The 16,405-nt window shown below is 45.5% G+C and overlaps 4 protein-coding genes across 6 annotated transcripts in view; 2 read left to right on the top strand and 2 right to left on the bottom strand.

Annotated features, from left to right (window-relative positions):
- The window catches only part of LOC144696999 (uncharacterized), a 608,705-nt gene that overhangs the window by 166,879 nt on the left and 425,421 nt on the right, over positions 1-16,405 (bottom strand). The window lies entirely within an intron of this gene.
- Positions 1-16,405, top strand: part of LOC144697096 (uncharacterized) — a 470,203-nt gene that overhangs the window by 324,866 nt on the left and 128,932 nt on the right. The gene's annotated exons all lie outside the window — the stretch shown is intronic.
- The window catches only part of LOC144697854 (uncharacterized), a 44,136-nt gene that overhangs the window by 19,646 nt on the left and 8,085 nt on the right, over positions 1-16,405 (top strand). The window contains exons 5-6 of the mRNA XM_078569829.1: positions 8,108-8,811; positions 12,757-12,850. Of these exons, the coding sequence (XP_078425955.1) occupies positions 8,108-8,811; positions 12,757-12,850 (798 nt within the window). The remainder of the gene's footprint in view (positions 1-8,107; positions 8,812-12,756; positions 12,851-16,405) is intronic.
- LOC144697121 (uncharacterized) overlaps positions 3,595-16,405 on the bottom strand; it is a 392,678-nt gene continuing 379,867 nt past the window's right edge. The window contains exons 1-2 of one of the 3 annotated variants that reach the window (XM_078568955.1): positions 5,929-6,047; positions 3,595-4,949 (exon numbers count right to left, since the gene is read on the bottom strand). In XM_078568955.1, coding sequence (XP_078425081.1) covers positions 3,738-4,580 — 843 coding nt within the window. In that variant the 5' untranslated portion in view covers positions 4,581-4,949; positions 5,929-6,047 and the 3' untranslated portion in view covers positions 3,595-3,737. Of the gene's footprint in view, positions 4,950-5,605; positions 5,637-5,928; positions 6,048-16,405 lie in introns of those variants that run through there. The other 2 variants (XM_078568957.1, XM_078568956.1) reach the window with 2 other exon arrangements.

Raw genomic sequence — 16,405 nt, 5'->3', positions numbered from 1 at the left:
AGGATCCAGAAGGTGAGATGATGGTGGGGGAGTCCAGAACCAGGGGTCACAGTCTGAGGATATGGGGTAGACCATTTAGGACTGAGATGAGGAGAAATTTCTTCATCCAAAGAGTGGTGAGCCTGTGGAATTCGTTACCACAGAAAGTAGTTGAGACCAAAGCATTGTATGTTTTCAAGGAGTTAGATACAGCTCTTGGGGTGAAAGGGATCAAAGGTTATGGGGAGAAAGTGGGAGCAGGCTATTGAGTTGGATGATCAGCTATGATCATAATGAATGGCGGAGCCGAATGGCCTACTCCTGTTCCTAGTTTCTATGTAAATTTTATTTTTTTCACACAGCGAGTTGTTCTGATCTGCCTGAAAGCAGATTCAATTATTTATTTCCAAGGTGTAAATATTTGAAAGGGAAGAATTTGCAGGGCTGTAGGGAAAGAGGAGAGCAGTTGGATGAATCAGAAATTCCTTTCAAAGAGATGGCACGGGCATGATGGGCCAAATGGATTCCTTCTGCAGCCTGTGAATCTGAGCTTCCTGTCTTTGTGCAGGTTAAAAGGTCAGATTTCATTTCAGCCTCATCCTGGTATATATATTTAAAGAGACAAGTTTCTCTTTAGTTCTGAGGGACCGACATAACAATGTCTCCAATCCTCTGTATATTTAAACATTGAAGATTGCATGGCCAATTGTAGTCAACAGCCTTCCTGTAGCTCTCTCAGGAGGCAGCAAGAAAGCATTTGACTGCTTAACAACAGCAACCTCCGCTGAACATGATTAAACCACAACAACAAAAACAACCTGCATTTGTATAGCACCTTTAATCATGTGCTTCACAGGTGCCATTACTAAACAAAATTTTACACCGAGCCACATAAAGAGATGACCAGTAGCTTGGTTTTAAGGAGTTTCCTAAAGAAGCACAAGAGATCAAGGGGCAGAGAGGTTTAAGGAGGGAATTCCAGAGCGTGGGACCCAGGCAGCTGAAGGCAAAGCCCCCAGTTGTTGTGCAATTGAAATTGGGGATATTGAAGAGGCCAGAATTAGTGGAGCACAGATATCTCAGAGGGTTTTGAGGATGGAGAAGATTACAGAGATGGGGAGAGGGGGATGTGAGACCACGTGGTGATTTGAAAAAAAGGATGCTAGGGAGGGATTTGAAAAAAAAGAGAATTTTAAAATCGAGGCGTTGCTTGAGTGGGAGCCAGTGTTGGTCAGTGAGCACAGCGGGTGATAGGTGAACGGGACTGAGTGTGAGTTGGGAGACAGGCAGCAGAGTTTGTTGACTGAAGAAAACTGGTCCAGTTCTGGACATTTCCCATGACACTACTTATGTCTAAGATTGAGCTGACATCAAACCTTTCCATTGGGATTGCATAATCTGCTGATGTCATCGCATTCTATTGTGATGATGTCATAAGATTACATCAGCATTTTTCTGATTATATAATCAGCTGACACCAGACTATATACTTTATTGGGAGTGTGGGATTAGCTGATGCCTGTACAATCCTTTACCTTTACGCAGTAAGCAGAAACGATCGTTTGTGTGATTTCATAAATAAAATTTTTAACTACATGTACATAACTTATTTTTGAATCCGGAAATGGTCCGGATCGTGAACATTTACCACTAAAATTAACCAATTTGCTAGCGCAAGCGTATGTGACTTTTCAGCCAATTTGTTGTTCTTGTTTACAATAAATTGTTGGGGAGAAAAAAATGTTATTTCAACCAATCTCCCAATGTTATCAAATCCTTTTAAACATTTGAATATTGCTGAAAAAAGAGACATGCTGTCAAAGCTTTTCTTCTTGCACTCATTAGGATAGATGCAAGAATACCAAATGTCAAAGTGAACAACAGTTTATACTGTCTGAGAAACAGGGTGCTGATTGGTTGTCAAATGGACCCTGGCTGGTTGAGGCATTGCCATGTAGAATGCACCAGGGAACAGTTACCCAAAGCTTTTGTTCAAATTCAGAAATGGCAAGTCGACTCTGATTGGTTGAGATGCTGCCATGGGGAATGCATCAGGGAACAATTGTCCCCCAAGCTCCTGTTTAATTAAAAAGGCAAAATGCTTGGACAAATTCCTTTTGTGTGCAGAAAACAGAGCCCAGTATTTGAATATGAAAAATCCAGTGCCTGGATCCAGTTTGCACGTTCACTACATCTAATCATTTCTTCCTTTGACCATACTCTATTTGTGTACCACGTTTTGTTCAAATCCATCCATTAGTTTTTAAGATATATTGTTACAGACAGACAGACAAACAAACAGGGATGAAAACATTCTCTGTAAGGACAAAGCTGAAAAAAATAAACGTTTTTATTAAGACCAAGGAAGCCTTAGGCTAATCCACAGCTAACAACCTGCTCTGAAAACTCTGCTGATATTTTGACAGCTGTGATAAATTCCACCCCAGCAGCGGAGACAATCCACAACATTCCAAAGCAATCGCCATTCGAAATAAAACAAACCACAACAATTGAAAAGAAAAAGTCAATTCTCCTGATCTCCCAATGTGAACGGATCGTTCAAAAAAATTCCAGGATCTGGAACTGCACCAAAGATAGGACAGTTCTTGCATGGTCGGTGGACCAAGTTTCGGTAATTCCATCCATTAATTTGTGAGATCAATTGTTTACAGACAAACATCTTCAATGGCAGAGATACTTTCAGTACATTGACCAGCCCCAAAATCTATTCTCTGCCAGCATTTCACAGGGGGAAAGGGGTGGATTCTCAGACGAGCAAGATAAGGCATCCCCTTTAAATAGCCAGTTCCCACAGTGTATTCAGTGGCCTTTGGACGGAAGCAGATTGGTCGACACTGGGAGTTCTTGCACTGCCCCTCCCCCCCACCCTCAGGTCAGCTGGCTCCTGCTCCTGCTGGACAATCTGCCGGTAAGAATAGGAGCGTGTTGATTTAAAAATAAACTTGCATTTATATAGCACCTTCCACCACCTCAGGGAGTCTCAAAGTGTTCCACTGCCAATGAAACACTTTCTGAAATGTGGTCACAATGTAGGAAACGTGGCAACCAATTTGTGCACAGCAAGCTCCCACAGACGGCAATGGCCAGAGTGTCTGTTTTCACTGATGTTGATTGAGGGAAAAATATCAGGCACCAGGACACCAGGGGAGATCTCCTCCCCCTCCTGCTCTCCTTCCAATTGTGGCCATTAAATCTTTTACATACACCTGAGAGGGCAGACGGGGCTCTCGGGTTAATGTCTCACTGGAAAGACGGTCCCTCCGACAGGACAGCTGTCCCTCATAATTGGCACCGGAGGTGTCAGCCGTGGATTCTGGGGGCTTGAGTCTCTGGGTTGAGGATTCGAATGCAGCACCTCCTGAGTCAGAGGTAAGAGTGCGACCCACTGTCATGCTGTGTTGAATAAAATCATCTAGCTGGTGTTCTAGAGTGATGGAATGGTTACAACGCTGAAGGAGGCCATTCAGCCCATTGTGTCTGTGCCAGCCCTCTGCAAGAGCAGTGAACATAGTGTCATTTCGCTACCTTTTCCACATAACCCTGTCAATTTTTCCCCTTCAGATAATGATCCAATTTTCTTTTGAAACCCATGACTGAATCTTCCTCCAAGCCCCTTCATCCCTGGCACCATTCTAGTACATCTCCAATCCTCCCACTTCACCAACTGTCAGAATGAACATGGTTCAGTCCTGGATGTGATTAACAGCAGCAATAACGGCAAAATCCAACCCCTGTAATTACTTGTGAACTCTCCGGTGTCTCAGCAGACTGGATAACTGACTGAAACCCTTCCCACACATAGAGCAGGTGAATGGCCTCTCACCAGTGTGAATTCGCTGGTGTCTCAGCAGGGTGGACGAATCTCTGAATCCCTTCCCACATTCAGAGCAGATGGACGGTCTCTCCCTGGTATGAACTCGCTGTTGCATCACCAGGTTGCATGACTGAATGAATCCTTTCCCACATCCAGAGCAGGTGAATGGCCTCTTCCCATTGTGAACATGTTGGTGTGTCTGCAGGTGGGATAATTGAGTGAATCCTTTCCCACACTCGGAGCAGATGAAAGACCTCTCCCCGGTGTGAACTCGCTGGTGCGTCAGCAGGTTGGATGACTGAGGGAATCCCTTCCCACATGTAGAGCAGATGAAGGGCTTCTCCCCGGTGTGAACCCGCTGGTGTGTCAGGAGGGCAGATGAATCGCTGAATCTCTTCCCACACTCAGAGCAGGTGAATGGCCTCTCCCTGGTGTGAACTCGCTGGTGCATCAGCAGGTTGGATGACTGAGTAAATCCCTTCCCACACTCAGAGCAGATAAATGGCCTCTCCCCAGTGTGAACTCGCTTGTGTGTCAGCAGGTGAGATGAATTACTGAATCCCTTCCCACATTCAGAGCAGACGAATGGCCTCTCCCCGGAGTGAACTCGCTGGTGTTTCAGCAGGGTGGATGACTGAGTGAATGCTTTCCCACACTCAGAGCAGGTGAAAGGCCTCTCCCCAGTGTGAATGCATTGATGAGTTTCCAGCGCAGATGGGGTGCAGAATCCCTTCCCACAGTCACCACATTTGTACGGTTTCTCCATGGTGCAGGTGTCCTTGTGTCCCTCCAGGTTAACTGCTCAGTTGAAACCTTGTCTTCACACAGAACATGTGTACAATCTCTCCCCGCTGTGAATGGCGTAATGTTGTTTCAGACTGTATAACTGGTTAAAGCTCTTTTCACAGTCAGTTCACTGGAGCATTCTCACTCAGTTGTCTGTGTCTCATTGCTTTTCCAGTCACACTGATGCTTGAAATGTTTTCCCACAGACAGAACAGGGGAACATTTCTCCTTCCATATTCCACATTCAAAGGGCTGATGATATTCAGGTTCTGATGAATCCAGTAACTCTGTCAGATCTTGACGCGATATTTGGTTTGTGTTTCCCAGATACAAGTCCTCTCCTAATATCCTGTAAAAGAAGTTTACAAAAGTCATCATTGTCAGTGCAGGATAAAAATTCACAACACATAACTCTAGTTTCTACGGAACATTCTTTCTCTCGTATTCCCCAGAAGCAGTAACTCTCTGTGCCTCCATTCTCACTGTGCTGTACCTCCCAAATCTCCTGAAGGTGCCATTTCATGCTGATCAGCAGATCCATGTGCACTGCTTCCTGTCCAGGGCACAGGGGCCTTGGAAATCATTATGCAGGCTATATATATATGTATACATTACTGGATTTAAAATGTGCATAATATACACTGCACTATTTGATTAAAGATACAGAGAGGATGCAAGGAAGAGCTTTATTTAGGAGCGAGTGTGCATGACCTGGAACTCTCTGCCTGCAAGGCTGGAGGAACTCGCGATGATCAGTGATTTCAAAATGAAATTGGTGGACACTTGAAGGAAATAAACTTGTAGGAGAACGGGGCATAGAGGGAGAATGGGATGGATAGCTCTACAGAGAGTCGGCATGGACTTGAGTTGCTGAATGCATTCCTGTGCTGTAATGACTCGATGACGGGAAATATATAACGGTAGCTAGAGTACTATATTACAAGACTAGACATATTTATAAATGAAAGTTATTATTGGTCAACAAAAAATATATCAAATATTTACCATATAAAAACATTCGACATATCTCTGCCCTATATTAGTTTACTGCCACCTTAAATGTCAGGCATCTCCTGGGGAATCCGCCTATTTTATTGGAAATACTAGGAAAGAGGCTATCCTTTTAGCCAGACAAATAAATGTGTCAAGCTGAGGGAGTAAAGTATGTCATTGTCTTTAAGAGAGAGCGAGAGAGAAGGACAGACCTGGGCCAACCTTTCCAGAGTCTGCACCCTCTTCCTTTCCCTTCAGTTTCTGCAGGTCAACAATTTAAACCCAGAATTAGAAAAGAAATGGAAAGGGGGAGAAAAAGAAAGTGTTTTACTCACAGGTATTTGACATGGGACTGGGGAGAAAGTTTTCGTGTGTGAGAAGCTAAATCCTCATTCAGAGAGAGAAGCAGCATCAGCAGCTTTGCTGGGCAGTAATGGACAGGTTTAAAAGCTCATTGTCCAACATGCGCATTCAAACAATGGGGGAAGTTCCGTGTCGTCATTGCGACAGTGGCCGCGCTCTGATTGGTTGGAGGACCATCCACCTTCCGGTCGTTCAGCTCCTCCCATTGGTTAACCTCGGTCCGACCACAATGAGGGAGAGTAACCCGAGCGCGTGTTCGGTGGAGAGAGTTTGACCATCAAGTCCAGTGCTCTCAATGTGAACTGGGAACGCTCCTCTGAATCATTGTGACGCCTGAATCAGCCAATAGGACTGACTGTGCTCCGCGGTGACGTCCTCGGGTTCCAGTTTGCGGACCAGGCGCGCGGACACGGGAGCCCCACCCCCACCCATTGTTCCCCCTCCCCCACCCATTGTTCCCCCACCCATTGTTCCCCCTCCCCCTGCACTTCCTCGAGCCAAAGTTTCCAGGCAACCGGCTGACGGCTCCGGCCAGAGCGAGAAGCCGCTCAGCGAATTCCCCCTCCCCCCCTCTGTCTACGGCGACCGGCTGGTCCAAAAAGAGATCGAGAGCGACCGCTGACGGCAGCCGCACTGCGCCTGCTTCGGACAGAAAACGCTTTCTGCGCCTGCGTGCTGGGCTGCCGGCTATGGGGGTGCGGGAGGGGACTGTGTAAAATGTCTTCTCATTTTCTTCCAATGCAATTTGACTTTAAACGGTACAGCATTTGTTTTTAGGTTCATAAACATTAAAACTTCTTCCTCGGTCCAACATCTGTGAGTAAATCACTTTCTTTCCCTCCCCTGGGAAGTACAGAGAGTTGTGGGACTCTGTAACTGGAATTAGTGCCAAATATGCTGAGGGGGGAAATGCTGGTGATTTTGTGGACCAGGCTGATGCTCCAGCTGTTTAAAGTCATATTTATCCGGTCTATTGAAATGCCATTTGTCTGTTAATGCAGGCTTCATTTATGTTGAATTTAGTTTGATTGTTACCGGAATCGTTTTTAAAAAATAAAACCTTGTCCTTCTGTTTATTCCGTTGGGGTTGTCTGGGAATTTGTTTATTTTAAGGTTATTGGTTTCCACAGGGATCGTAACAACAGAGAAATGTCTAGTTATTTATTATTCTGTATTAAAGTTCATTTATTATTATTTCTAGTCCTGTAATAATACTGTAGCTGCATTATATATTTCCAGTCATAAACGCATTACAGCACAGATGGTGTCCAATTGGAAACTCAGATCCATGCTGACATTCTGTAGAGTAATCCAGTCGATCCCATTCTCCATCTGTATCCTCGTTCCCCTGAAAGTTTTTCTTTCAACTCCCTATCCAATTTCATTTTGAAACCATTGATCATCTCCGGTTCTGCCATCCTCATAGGCATCGAATTCCAGGCCATGACTACTTGCTGTCTAAATAAAGTTCTTCCTCATATCCCCTCTGTATCGCTATTCAAGTATTACAATCTTTTTGGCTCCTTCAGGAGAATTGGGAATGTATAAATGAGATATAACAGAGTGAGAATGAAGGGAGTAAAAACAGAAAATGGTGCAAAAAACTCAGCAGGTCTGGCAGCATATGTGGAGCAAGAAACAGAGCTAACATTTTGAATCTGTCTGAACATTCCTGAGAGCTCAAAATGCAGGGAGCATGTTGGGGATGGAGATTTACAGCCTTTGGGGAATGAGAGGGGAAAGAATGTTCCATAGAAACTAGAATTGTCTTCTGAATTTCTATCGCAGACTTTCTGTGATGACTTTTGTGAACTCCTTTTACAGGACATTAGAAGGGGATGATTTGCAGTCAGAAAACTCAAACCAAAGGTCACATCAAGATCTGGCAGAGCCACTCGATTCATCGGGATCGGTATATCAGCAGCCTTTGAATCTAGAAGAAATATTTGTCTGTTATGTCTGCTTCAAAATATTTGAAACATCAGTGTGACTGGAAAAGCACCGATTCTCACACACCCGAGTAAGTGTATTCCAATGCACTGGCTTTGGAAAGAGCTATGAACTGTTATACAGTCTGAAGAAACATTTCAGCTTTCACAGCCGGGGAGACCGTACACAGGTTCTGTGTGTGAACGAGGCTTCAACTGATTGTCAAACCTGGAGAGACACAAGGGCACTCGCACCATGGAGAAACCATGGAAATGTAGGGATTGTGGGAAGGGATTCCGATGCCCGTCTGCACTGGAAATTCATCAACGCAGTCACACTGGGGAGAGGCCATTCACCTGCTCTGAGTGTGGGAAGGCATTCAGTGGTTCATGGCAGCTGCACGCACACCAGCGAGTTCATGCAGTGGAGAGGCCATTCACCTGCTCTCAGTGTGGCAAGGGATTCAGTGATTCATCAACCCTGCTGAGACACCAGCGAGTTCACACTGGAGAGAGGCCGTTCACCTGCTCTGAGTGTGGGAAGGGATTAACCCAGTTATCCAACCTGCTAACACACCAGGAAATTCACACCGGGGAGAGGCCATTCACCTGCTCTCATTGTGGGAAAGGATTCACTCGGTTATTCAACTTGCAGACACATCAGCGAGTCCACACCGGGGAGAGGCCGTTCACCTGCTCTGTGTGTGGGAAGGGTTTCACCCAGTCATCCAACCTGCTGCTACACCAGCAACTTCACACTGGGGAGAGGTCATTCCCCTGCTCTCAGTGTGGGAAGGGATTCACTCGATTATCCAGCTTACAGAGGCACCAGCGAGTTCACACCGGGGAGAGGCCATTCATGTGCTCTGTGTGTGGGAAGGGATTCACTCAGTCATCCCACCTGCAGACACACCAGCGTGTTCACAAGTGATCACAGAGATTGGATTCTGCTCTTATTGCTGCTGTTAATCACATCCAGGACTGAACCATGTTCATCCTGACAGTTGGAGGTGTCAGCTGTGGCTCAGTTCATAGCACCCTCGCCTTTGAATCAGAGGGTTGTGGGTTCATGTCCCACTCCTGGAAACCAAGAACTGTGATTGTACTTGAAAGAGTTGCAATCTGTGACTGTTGATAACTCGAAAGAGTTTCATCCTGACAGTTGGTGAAGTGGGAGGATCCCTTTCTGCTGGACTGGCCGGTCTCATACCTTTGTTTCCAGTGAGCTGATGCTCTTTGAGGCTTGTTGCGAGTATCCATTGCACATTTCATATGGATCATAAAATAAAATGCTGTAGAGATGGAAAAAGATATTCATGCATTTCTGTTTGGAATCTCCTAAAGCATGCCATGTTGCCATGGAGATGGGCTGTTGGAGTTAGAAGGTTCTTTTGTTTGATTTATCTGGGTGTTTCCCACAGAAGGCAGTTGCACATCTGGGCTTGTGTAGTTTGCAGCTCACTTGGAGTTGGTGAGGGAAAAGAAGCTGGAAGATTTGCCTGGCTTGGAGCTAGAGGATGAAATCTACAGTGGCCCTCCCAGTGAAAGGCCTTGTGGTAGAAAGCAGTTAATCATATGAATTAGGAGCAGGTATAGGCCATTCAGGCCTGTGAGCCTGCTCGGCCATGTGATAAGATCATAGCTGATCTAATTGAGGCCCCAACTCTACTTTCCTGTCTACCCCCATAATCTTTGACTCCCTGTCAATCAAGAATTAACTCAACCTCAAAATTATTCAATAGCCTCCACTGCTTTCTGGTGAAGAGAATTCCACAATTGACGACCCTGTGAGAGGACAAATTTCTCATCTCTGTCTCAAATGGGAGACCCCTTATTTTTAAACAACGGCCCCGATTTGTCGTCTCTCCCATAAGGAGAAACATGTTCAGCCTCCGAAGTGGCCAGGAGGCACAGATTTGTTTCAGAGCAAAAGGAGGCCATTCAGCCCATCGTGACTGCACCTGCTTTTTGAATGGTCATTTGATTTAGAGCCGTTCTCCCGCCTTCTACTTATAACCGTGCACGTTCTTCCTTTTCCGGTAACAATCTAATTCCCTTCTGAATGCTTCAATTGAACCTGCCTCCACCACACTCCCAGGCAGTGCATTCCAGACCTTAACCACTCGCTGCGTGAAGAAGGTTTTCCTCGTGTCACTTTTGCTTCTTTTACCAACTACTTTAAATCTGTGCCCTATCGTTTTTGATCCTTTCAGAAGGGGGAGCTCATCTCATTCTCCCCATCAACCCTGTCCAGACCCCTCATGATTTTGAATACACTTCAAGCCCACTGAAACACCAGTTCTTCACACTGGGGAGAGGCCATTCACCTGCTCTGAGTGTGGGAAGGGATTCACTCGTCATCCCACCTACTGGCACACCAGGGAATTCACAAGTAACTATCGTGATTGGATTTTGCTGTTAATCACAAACAGAACTGAACTATGTTCATTGGGGTCTGTTTCTGCTGATGTTAATAAACTCCAGCCCAGTTATAGGGCATAGTATTGTGGATAAAATTCAAATCAGCAGCTTTGTGTTAAATACAGTGTGTTGAGTCTTTTTAGTATCTCTGAGACAAGTTAGTTCCTTTTGAAGGGCTCTCCCTCTCCCCTGTCTCCTCCATCCTCATTGCCAACAAGTGTGAGAAGCTCATGGAGTTTCTTTGTCACTAAGATTGAAACAATTTGATCAGCTGCCTCTGCTGCCTCCCTCCCTTCCACTAGATCACCTGTCCAATTAACCTTGAATGTTCCCCCCTCGCCCTGAACGTACATCTTTCTGTAGTTTCTCTCCCATGTCCCCTCGTTCCTTCTCAGCACTTAGCTTTGCCATGAGACCCATCTCCTGCTACCCCAGCCCTATTTTCACTCATTTGTTGATCTCCAAGCTTCCCATGGTCATTAACATTGTTAACAGTTCTCTCTCTTCAGGCACTGCTCCTCTCTCCTTCAAATCTGACATTATCACCCCCTCCTCAATAAAATCAACCATTGATCCCACCATCCTTGCAAACCACTCCAAGCTCCCTTTCCCCTTCTAAGTCCTGAAATGCGTTGACACCTCCCAAATCCTGCCCATCTTTTTGGAATTCCATTTTTGAATCTGAACATATGAAATAGGAGCAGAAGTAGGCCATTTGGCCCCTCGACACACAAGATTTCTGCCTCTGCCACATTATCGAAGTAGCTCTTCTCATCGTCCTAAACTGCATCCAATGTAACCAAGGTAAACTCTCCCTCATTGTCCTTTGTCCTTCTTGGCCCATCTACAGTCTTTGACACCATTGACCAAACCATCCATAGCGATGGTGAATAAATGCTGGCCTAGCCACATCCCATAAATGAATTAAAACATAAATTCCTTCAATGCCTCTTCACTGTTGTCCAGCTGGGTGGGACTGATCCCTGATTCCTTTCTTATCAAATTGTAGCAAGAGGATCAGCTGCAGTAGCTGTGATTATTTGAGGTTTTTTTTACAAACTGACTCACTGGGAAAATGATCATGTGTCACTAGACATTAACATAAAAATGTTCCATTATCAGTCTCACATTGATTGTCTCTTACAGACCAAGTCCTTCTAAATATATCACCGCTCCTGGATTAGATCAGCAGGGAAAAGTGAAGATGGTGTAGTCCACAACCCAATCTAATAGCAGTAAAAATATCTGAAAATTCCCATTAAAATGCAAGGCATTGCAGAGCAACTGTGTCTTCTGTGACTTATTGAAACAGTCATTACACAGATTGGCCAAAAGCTCCATTATTGCAGGATGCGGATGGTAGAATATGGAGCTTGATCTTTCTTATTTTTCAACACCGGCATTAGCGGAATCTCACCCCCACTTCCCTAGAATCAAACGAAGATTAAGTGAGTTCGCTCTCTAATGGCGGCCGCAGTACCCACAATACCATACGGCTCAGAAATCGCTCCATCTGCCGCGGGTTGGCCGGGTGGATCGCGCATGCTCGGAGGGTCCTGGTCTCTTTGTTTGAGGTTGTTCCCGGAGAGAAGCCGGAAGCGGCGGATAGTGAGAGTGGAGAATGTTCATTGTTTAATATTCGGCTCTGGGGCCGCACTTGGGATTTGTAAACCCCGCCCCCCTGCCCGGGGTTTATTCACCTGACAGTTCACGATGCGCGGCTGATTGACGGCGGAGCTAGACCAATAGGAAGAGGGGGCGGGGTTGGAGGCATGAGCACCGACGGCTGATCCTCCAACCAATTAGAGTGAATGAGGGGCGGGGCTGAGTCCAGATCAGCATCATTTTGAAATGGGCAATGGGAGATGTCACAGAGCTGGAAGCAGGCAGCCTGGAGTATTGTGTGCAGTTTTCGTCTCCTTACCGAAGAAAGGATATACTTGCCACAGAGGAAGTGCCTGCAAAGCTTCACCAGCCTGATTCCTGGGATGGCAGGATTGCTGTATGAGGAGAGTTTTGGGTCGACTAGGGCTGTATTCACTAGAGTTCAGAAGAATGAGAGGGGACGTCATTGAAACGTATAAAATTCGGGCAGAAGTGTACAGACTGGATGCAGGGATGATGTTTCCCCTGGCTGGGTTTGGGGGAGTGAGTGGTGGGGGGCGTCTGGAACAAGGGATCAATCTCAGGATATGGTGCAGGCCATTTAGGACTTAGTTGCGGAGAAATTTCTTTGCTCAGTGCGTGGTGAACCTGTGGAATTGTCTACCACAAAAGGCTGTGGAGGCCAAATCGCTGAATAGATTTCTAGACATGAAAGGCATCAAGGGGTTTGGGGAAAGAGGGAGAGTATGATGTTGAGGTAGAGGGTTAGCCATGATCATTTGAATGGAAGAGCAGGCTCGAGGGGCCAAATGGCCTACTCCTGCTCCTATTTTCTATGTTTCTAAGTGTCTATGCCTTGGTAATGGAGCCGATGTTGGTCACAAAATCAGTTCAAGGTGAAATCAACATTGAGATGATGAACAATGTGGCTCAGACTCAGGTGGTGGCCAGAATAACAACAGAACAATAGAATCCAACCAATACAGTCAGATGTGAACTTATTGTTGTGTCAGAAGGTTGAATGATCGAGTGAATCCCTTCCCAGATTCAGTGCAGGTGAATGGTTTTCTCTCCATTGGTATTTCATCTGATCTTTAGAGCTTTGAAAACTCTTCAAACAGTGAGAACAATTAAAAGGTCTCTTATCAGACTGAACAACCTGATTGGCAGTGAGGTTGGACACACAAGTGAATCAGGATCGGATGTGTCAATAAATTTCAGTAATGGAGCAGCTCTATTAAGAGAAAGGCAGGACAAACTTAAAGACTAAAGGTAAAGTTCAGGCAGTGATTTACAGAACAACGTGAGCTCTATACTTCCCTTGTCATATCTGGACAGCAGAGCACACTTCTTCCCTTGGAGCTTCCAGTTTTCTTGTGGAGTTTCCAGCTTTCGTGTTTCTTTCTCTTCTTTCCTTTGTTCTTTTCTCCACTGCACCAAACCCCTCAGGTGGACTGTTCTTATGCTGGAAACCCCCCAACTGGCTCCCCTGAGGCCACCAATCAGAACTGTCCATGGACATTTCACTATTCAATCATGTGGCTCTTGTCCAATCACAGGTGTGTTCATGTGAACAGCATTCGCCTGTTGATGAGAGCACACACATATTCCTCTGTGATTACATAGAACTTCTGCACTTCCACCATCTCACAGTTCTAAACTCAGACAAGCCGGTTCAAAGCATGACATCACCTCCACAGATTCTACCCTACAGATCAACACACAGGCAAAGAAAGAACACAACTTCTGCAGACTATATTAATACACAGTCAAAGAAAGAACAGAATTCTCACAGACTGTATCCGGAGAATGGATGACTGAGTGAAGCTCTTCCCACACACGGAGTAAGTTTTACGGTTTCTGCTCACTGTGAATGTGCTGGTGTTTCTGGAAGCTGGATGATTCGATGAATCCCTTCCCACACACAGTGCAGGTGAATGGCCTCTCTCCAGTGTGACTGTGCCAATGAGTTCCCAGCCGGGATAGAGAACTGAATCCCTTCTCACAGTCCCCACATTTCCACGGTTTCTCCCTGTTGCTTAATCCTTGCTGACAATTCTTATTGACTTACATACTCTTCAAAGTGAAACCTCCATTATGAAATTAAATTATCAAACAACAGGAATCAAAACAGTGAAATATTTTACAGGCACATCAATAAAAGTTTAATCAATCGACATTGATATTGATGAAGTTTTGAAGTCGCTGAGTTCAATCATTTCTTACATAGCAGCAGTAACATTTGGTAAAGGGGAATCCACAACAAAGGCTGGTTTGAGACCTACTCAGCAGAGATGACATCTATCATTGAAGCAAAAAGCAAAGCTTACCTGATGCACAACATAAACCCAACAGCTAAGTACTGTGTGCAGTACCCTGTTACTAGTGTCCATGTGTCTCTCCAGGTTGGACGATCAGTTAAGCCTTACACAGGATTATATAGGATATACAGCACAGAAAGAAGCCATTCAGCCCAAACAGTGCATGTTGGTGTTTATGTTCCACTCAAGCCACCTCTCATCTTTCCACTTCTAAATCTACCATCATGACCTAATATTTCCTTCAGCCACATATGTTTGTCTAGCCTCCCCATGAATACATCTATACTATTCCCTTCACCCACTTCCTGTGGTCTTGAGTTCCATATTCTCACCACTCTCTGGGCGAAGAAGTTTCTTCTGAATTCCCTATTGGATTTCTCGGTGACTATCTTATATTGATGGTCTCTAGTTTTGCTCTTCCCCACAAGAGGAAACATGCTCTCTGTTTCCCCTCCATTAAAACTTTCATCATTTTAAAGTCCTAAATTAGTTCAGCTTCAGACATATTTTTTCAAGAGAAAAGAGATTCAGTCTGTTCATCCTTTCCTGATATGTAAACCCATGCATTTCTGATATCATTCTTATCAATTTTCTCTGCACCCTCTCCAGTGTCTCTATATCCTTTCTATAATTTGGTGACCAGAACTGCACACAATACTTGGCTGTTGGGTTTATTTTGTGTGTCAAAAGGAGATCTTCCCTCCACAGCTTCCAAGCTCATAGTCTCCCAACCTCCCACAACTCTTTCTCCGGTACATCGATGACTGCTTCGGTGCCACTTCATGCTGTCACCTGGACGTGGAAAAATTTTATTAATTTTGCTTCCAATTTCCACCCCTCCAACACTTTCACATGGTCTATCACTAACACTTCTCTTTCCTTCTTTGACCCCTCTGTCTCAATTTCTGGTGATAGACTGTCCACCAATATTCATGACAAGCCCACCGACTCCCACAGCTACCTCGACTACAGCTCCTTACACCCTGCTTCCTGTTAGGACTCCATCCCATTCTCTCAGTTCCTTCGCCTCCGTCGCATAGTTCTGATGATGCCACTTTCCAAAACAGTTCTTCTGACGAGTCTTCCTTCTTCCTTAACCGAGGTTTTCCACCCACAGTGGTTGACAGGGCCCTCAACCGTGTCCGCCCCATTTCCCGCGCATCTGCCCTCACACCTTCCTCTCCCTCCCGGAACCATGATAGGGTCCCCCTTGTCCTCACTTATCACCCCACCAGCCTCCACATTCAAAGGATCATCCTCCGCCATTTCCGCCAATTCCAGCATGATGCCACCACCAAACATCATCTTCCCTTCACCCTCCCTGTCGGCATTCTGTAGGGACCATTCCCTCCGGGACACCCTGGTCCACTCCTCCATCACTCCCTACACCTCAACCCCCTCCCATGCAACCGCATAAGGTACAACACCTGCCCCTATACTTGCCCCCTCCTCACCGTCCAAGGGCCCAAACACTCCTTTCAAATGAAGCAGCAATTCACTTGCACTTCCATCAATTTAGTCTACTGCATTCGCTGCTCCCAATGTGGTCTCCTCTACATTGGAGAGACTAAACGCAGACTGGGTGACCACTTTTCAGAACACCTCTGGTCTGTCCACAAGCACGACCCAGACCTTCCAGTCGCTTGCCATTTCAACACCCCATCCTGCTCTCATGCTCACATGACCGTTCTTGGCCTGCTGCAATGTTCCAGTGAAGCTCAACGCAAACTGGAGGAACAGCACCTCATCTTCCAATTAGGCACTTTACAGCCTTCTGGACTTAACATTGAGTTCAACAACTTCAGGTCATGAACTCTCTCCTCCATCCTCACCCCCTCTTTTATCCCCCTTTTAAAATTTAATTTTATTTATATATATATTTTTTTTTCTTTTTTCACTGATTTCTATTATTATTTTTGAAATTTATTTCTATTCATTCTTTATTCCCCATCTTTAAGCCTATTTCGATCCCCTCCCCCACACCTCACCCCCACCAGGGCCATCTGTCACTGCTCATCCTGCTTTCCACCCTTAATGTCACAATTAGCACATCCTTTAGCTCATATCACCATCGTCAACACCCCTTTGACCTTTTATTTATGACAGCTTTTGCAGTCTCTCCTTTGCCTCCACCAATCACTGGCCCTCTATCCAGCTTCACCTGTCCCACCCCC

This window comes from Cetorhinus maximus, chromosome 23 (assembly GCF_964194155.1).
Source record: "Cetorhinus maximus chromosome 23, sCetMax3.hap1.1, whole genome shotgun sequence".
NCBI classification, from domain to species: Eukaryota; Metazoa; Chordata; class Chondrichthyes; order Lamniformes; family Cetorhinidae; genus Cetorhinus; species Cetorhinus maximus.
This window is presented reverse-complemented; position numbering and strand designations above follow the sequence as displayed.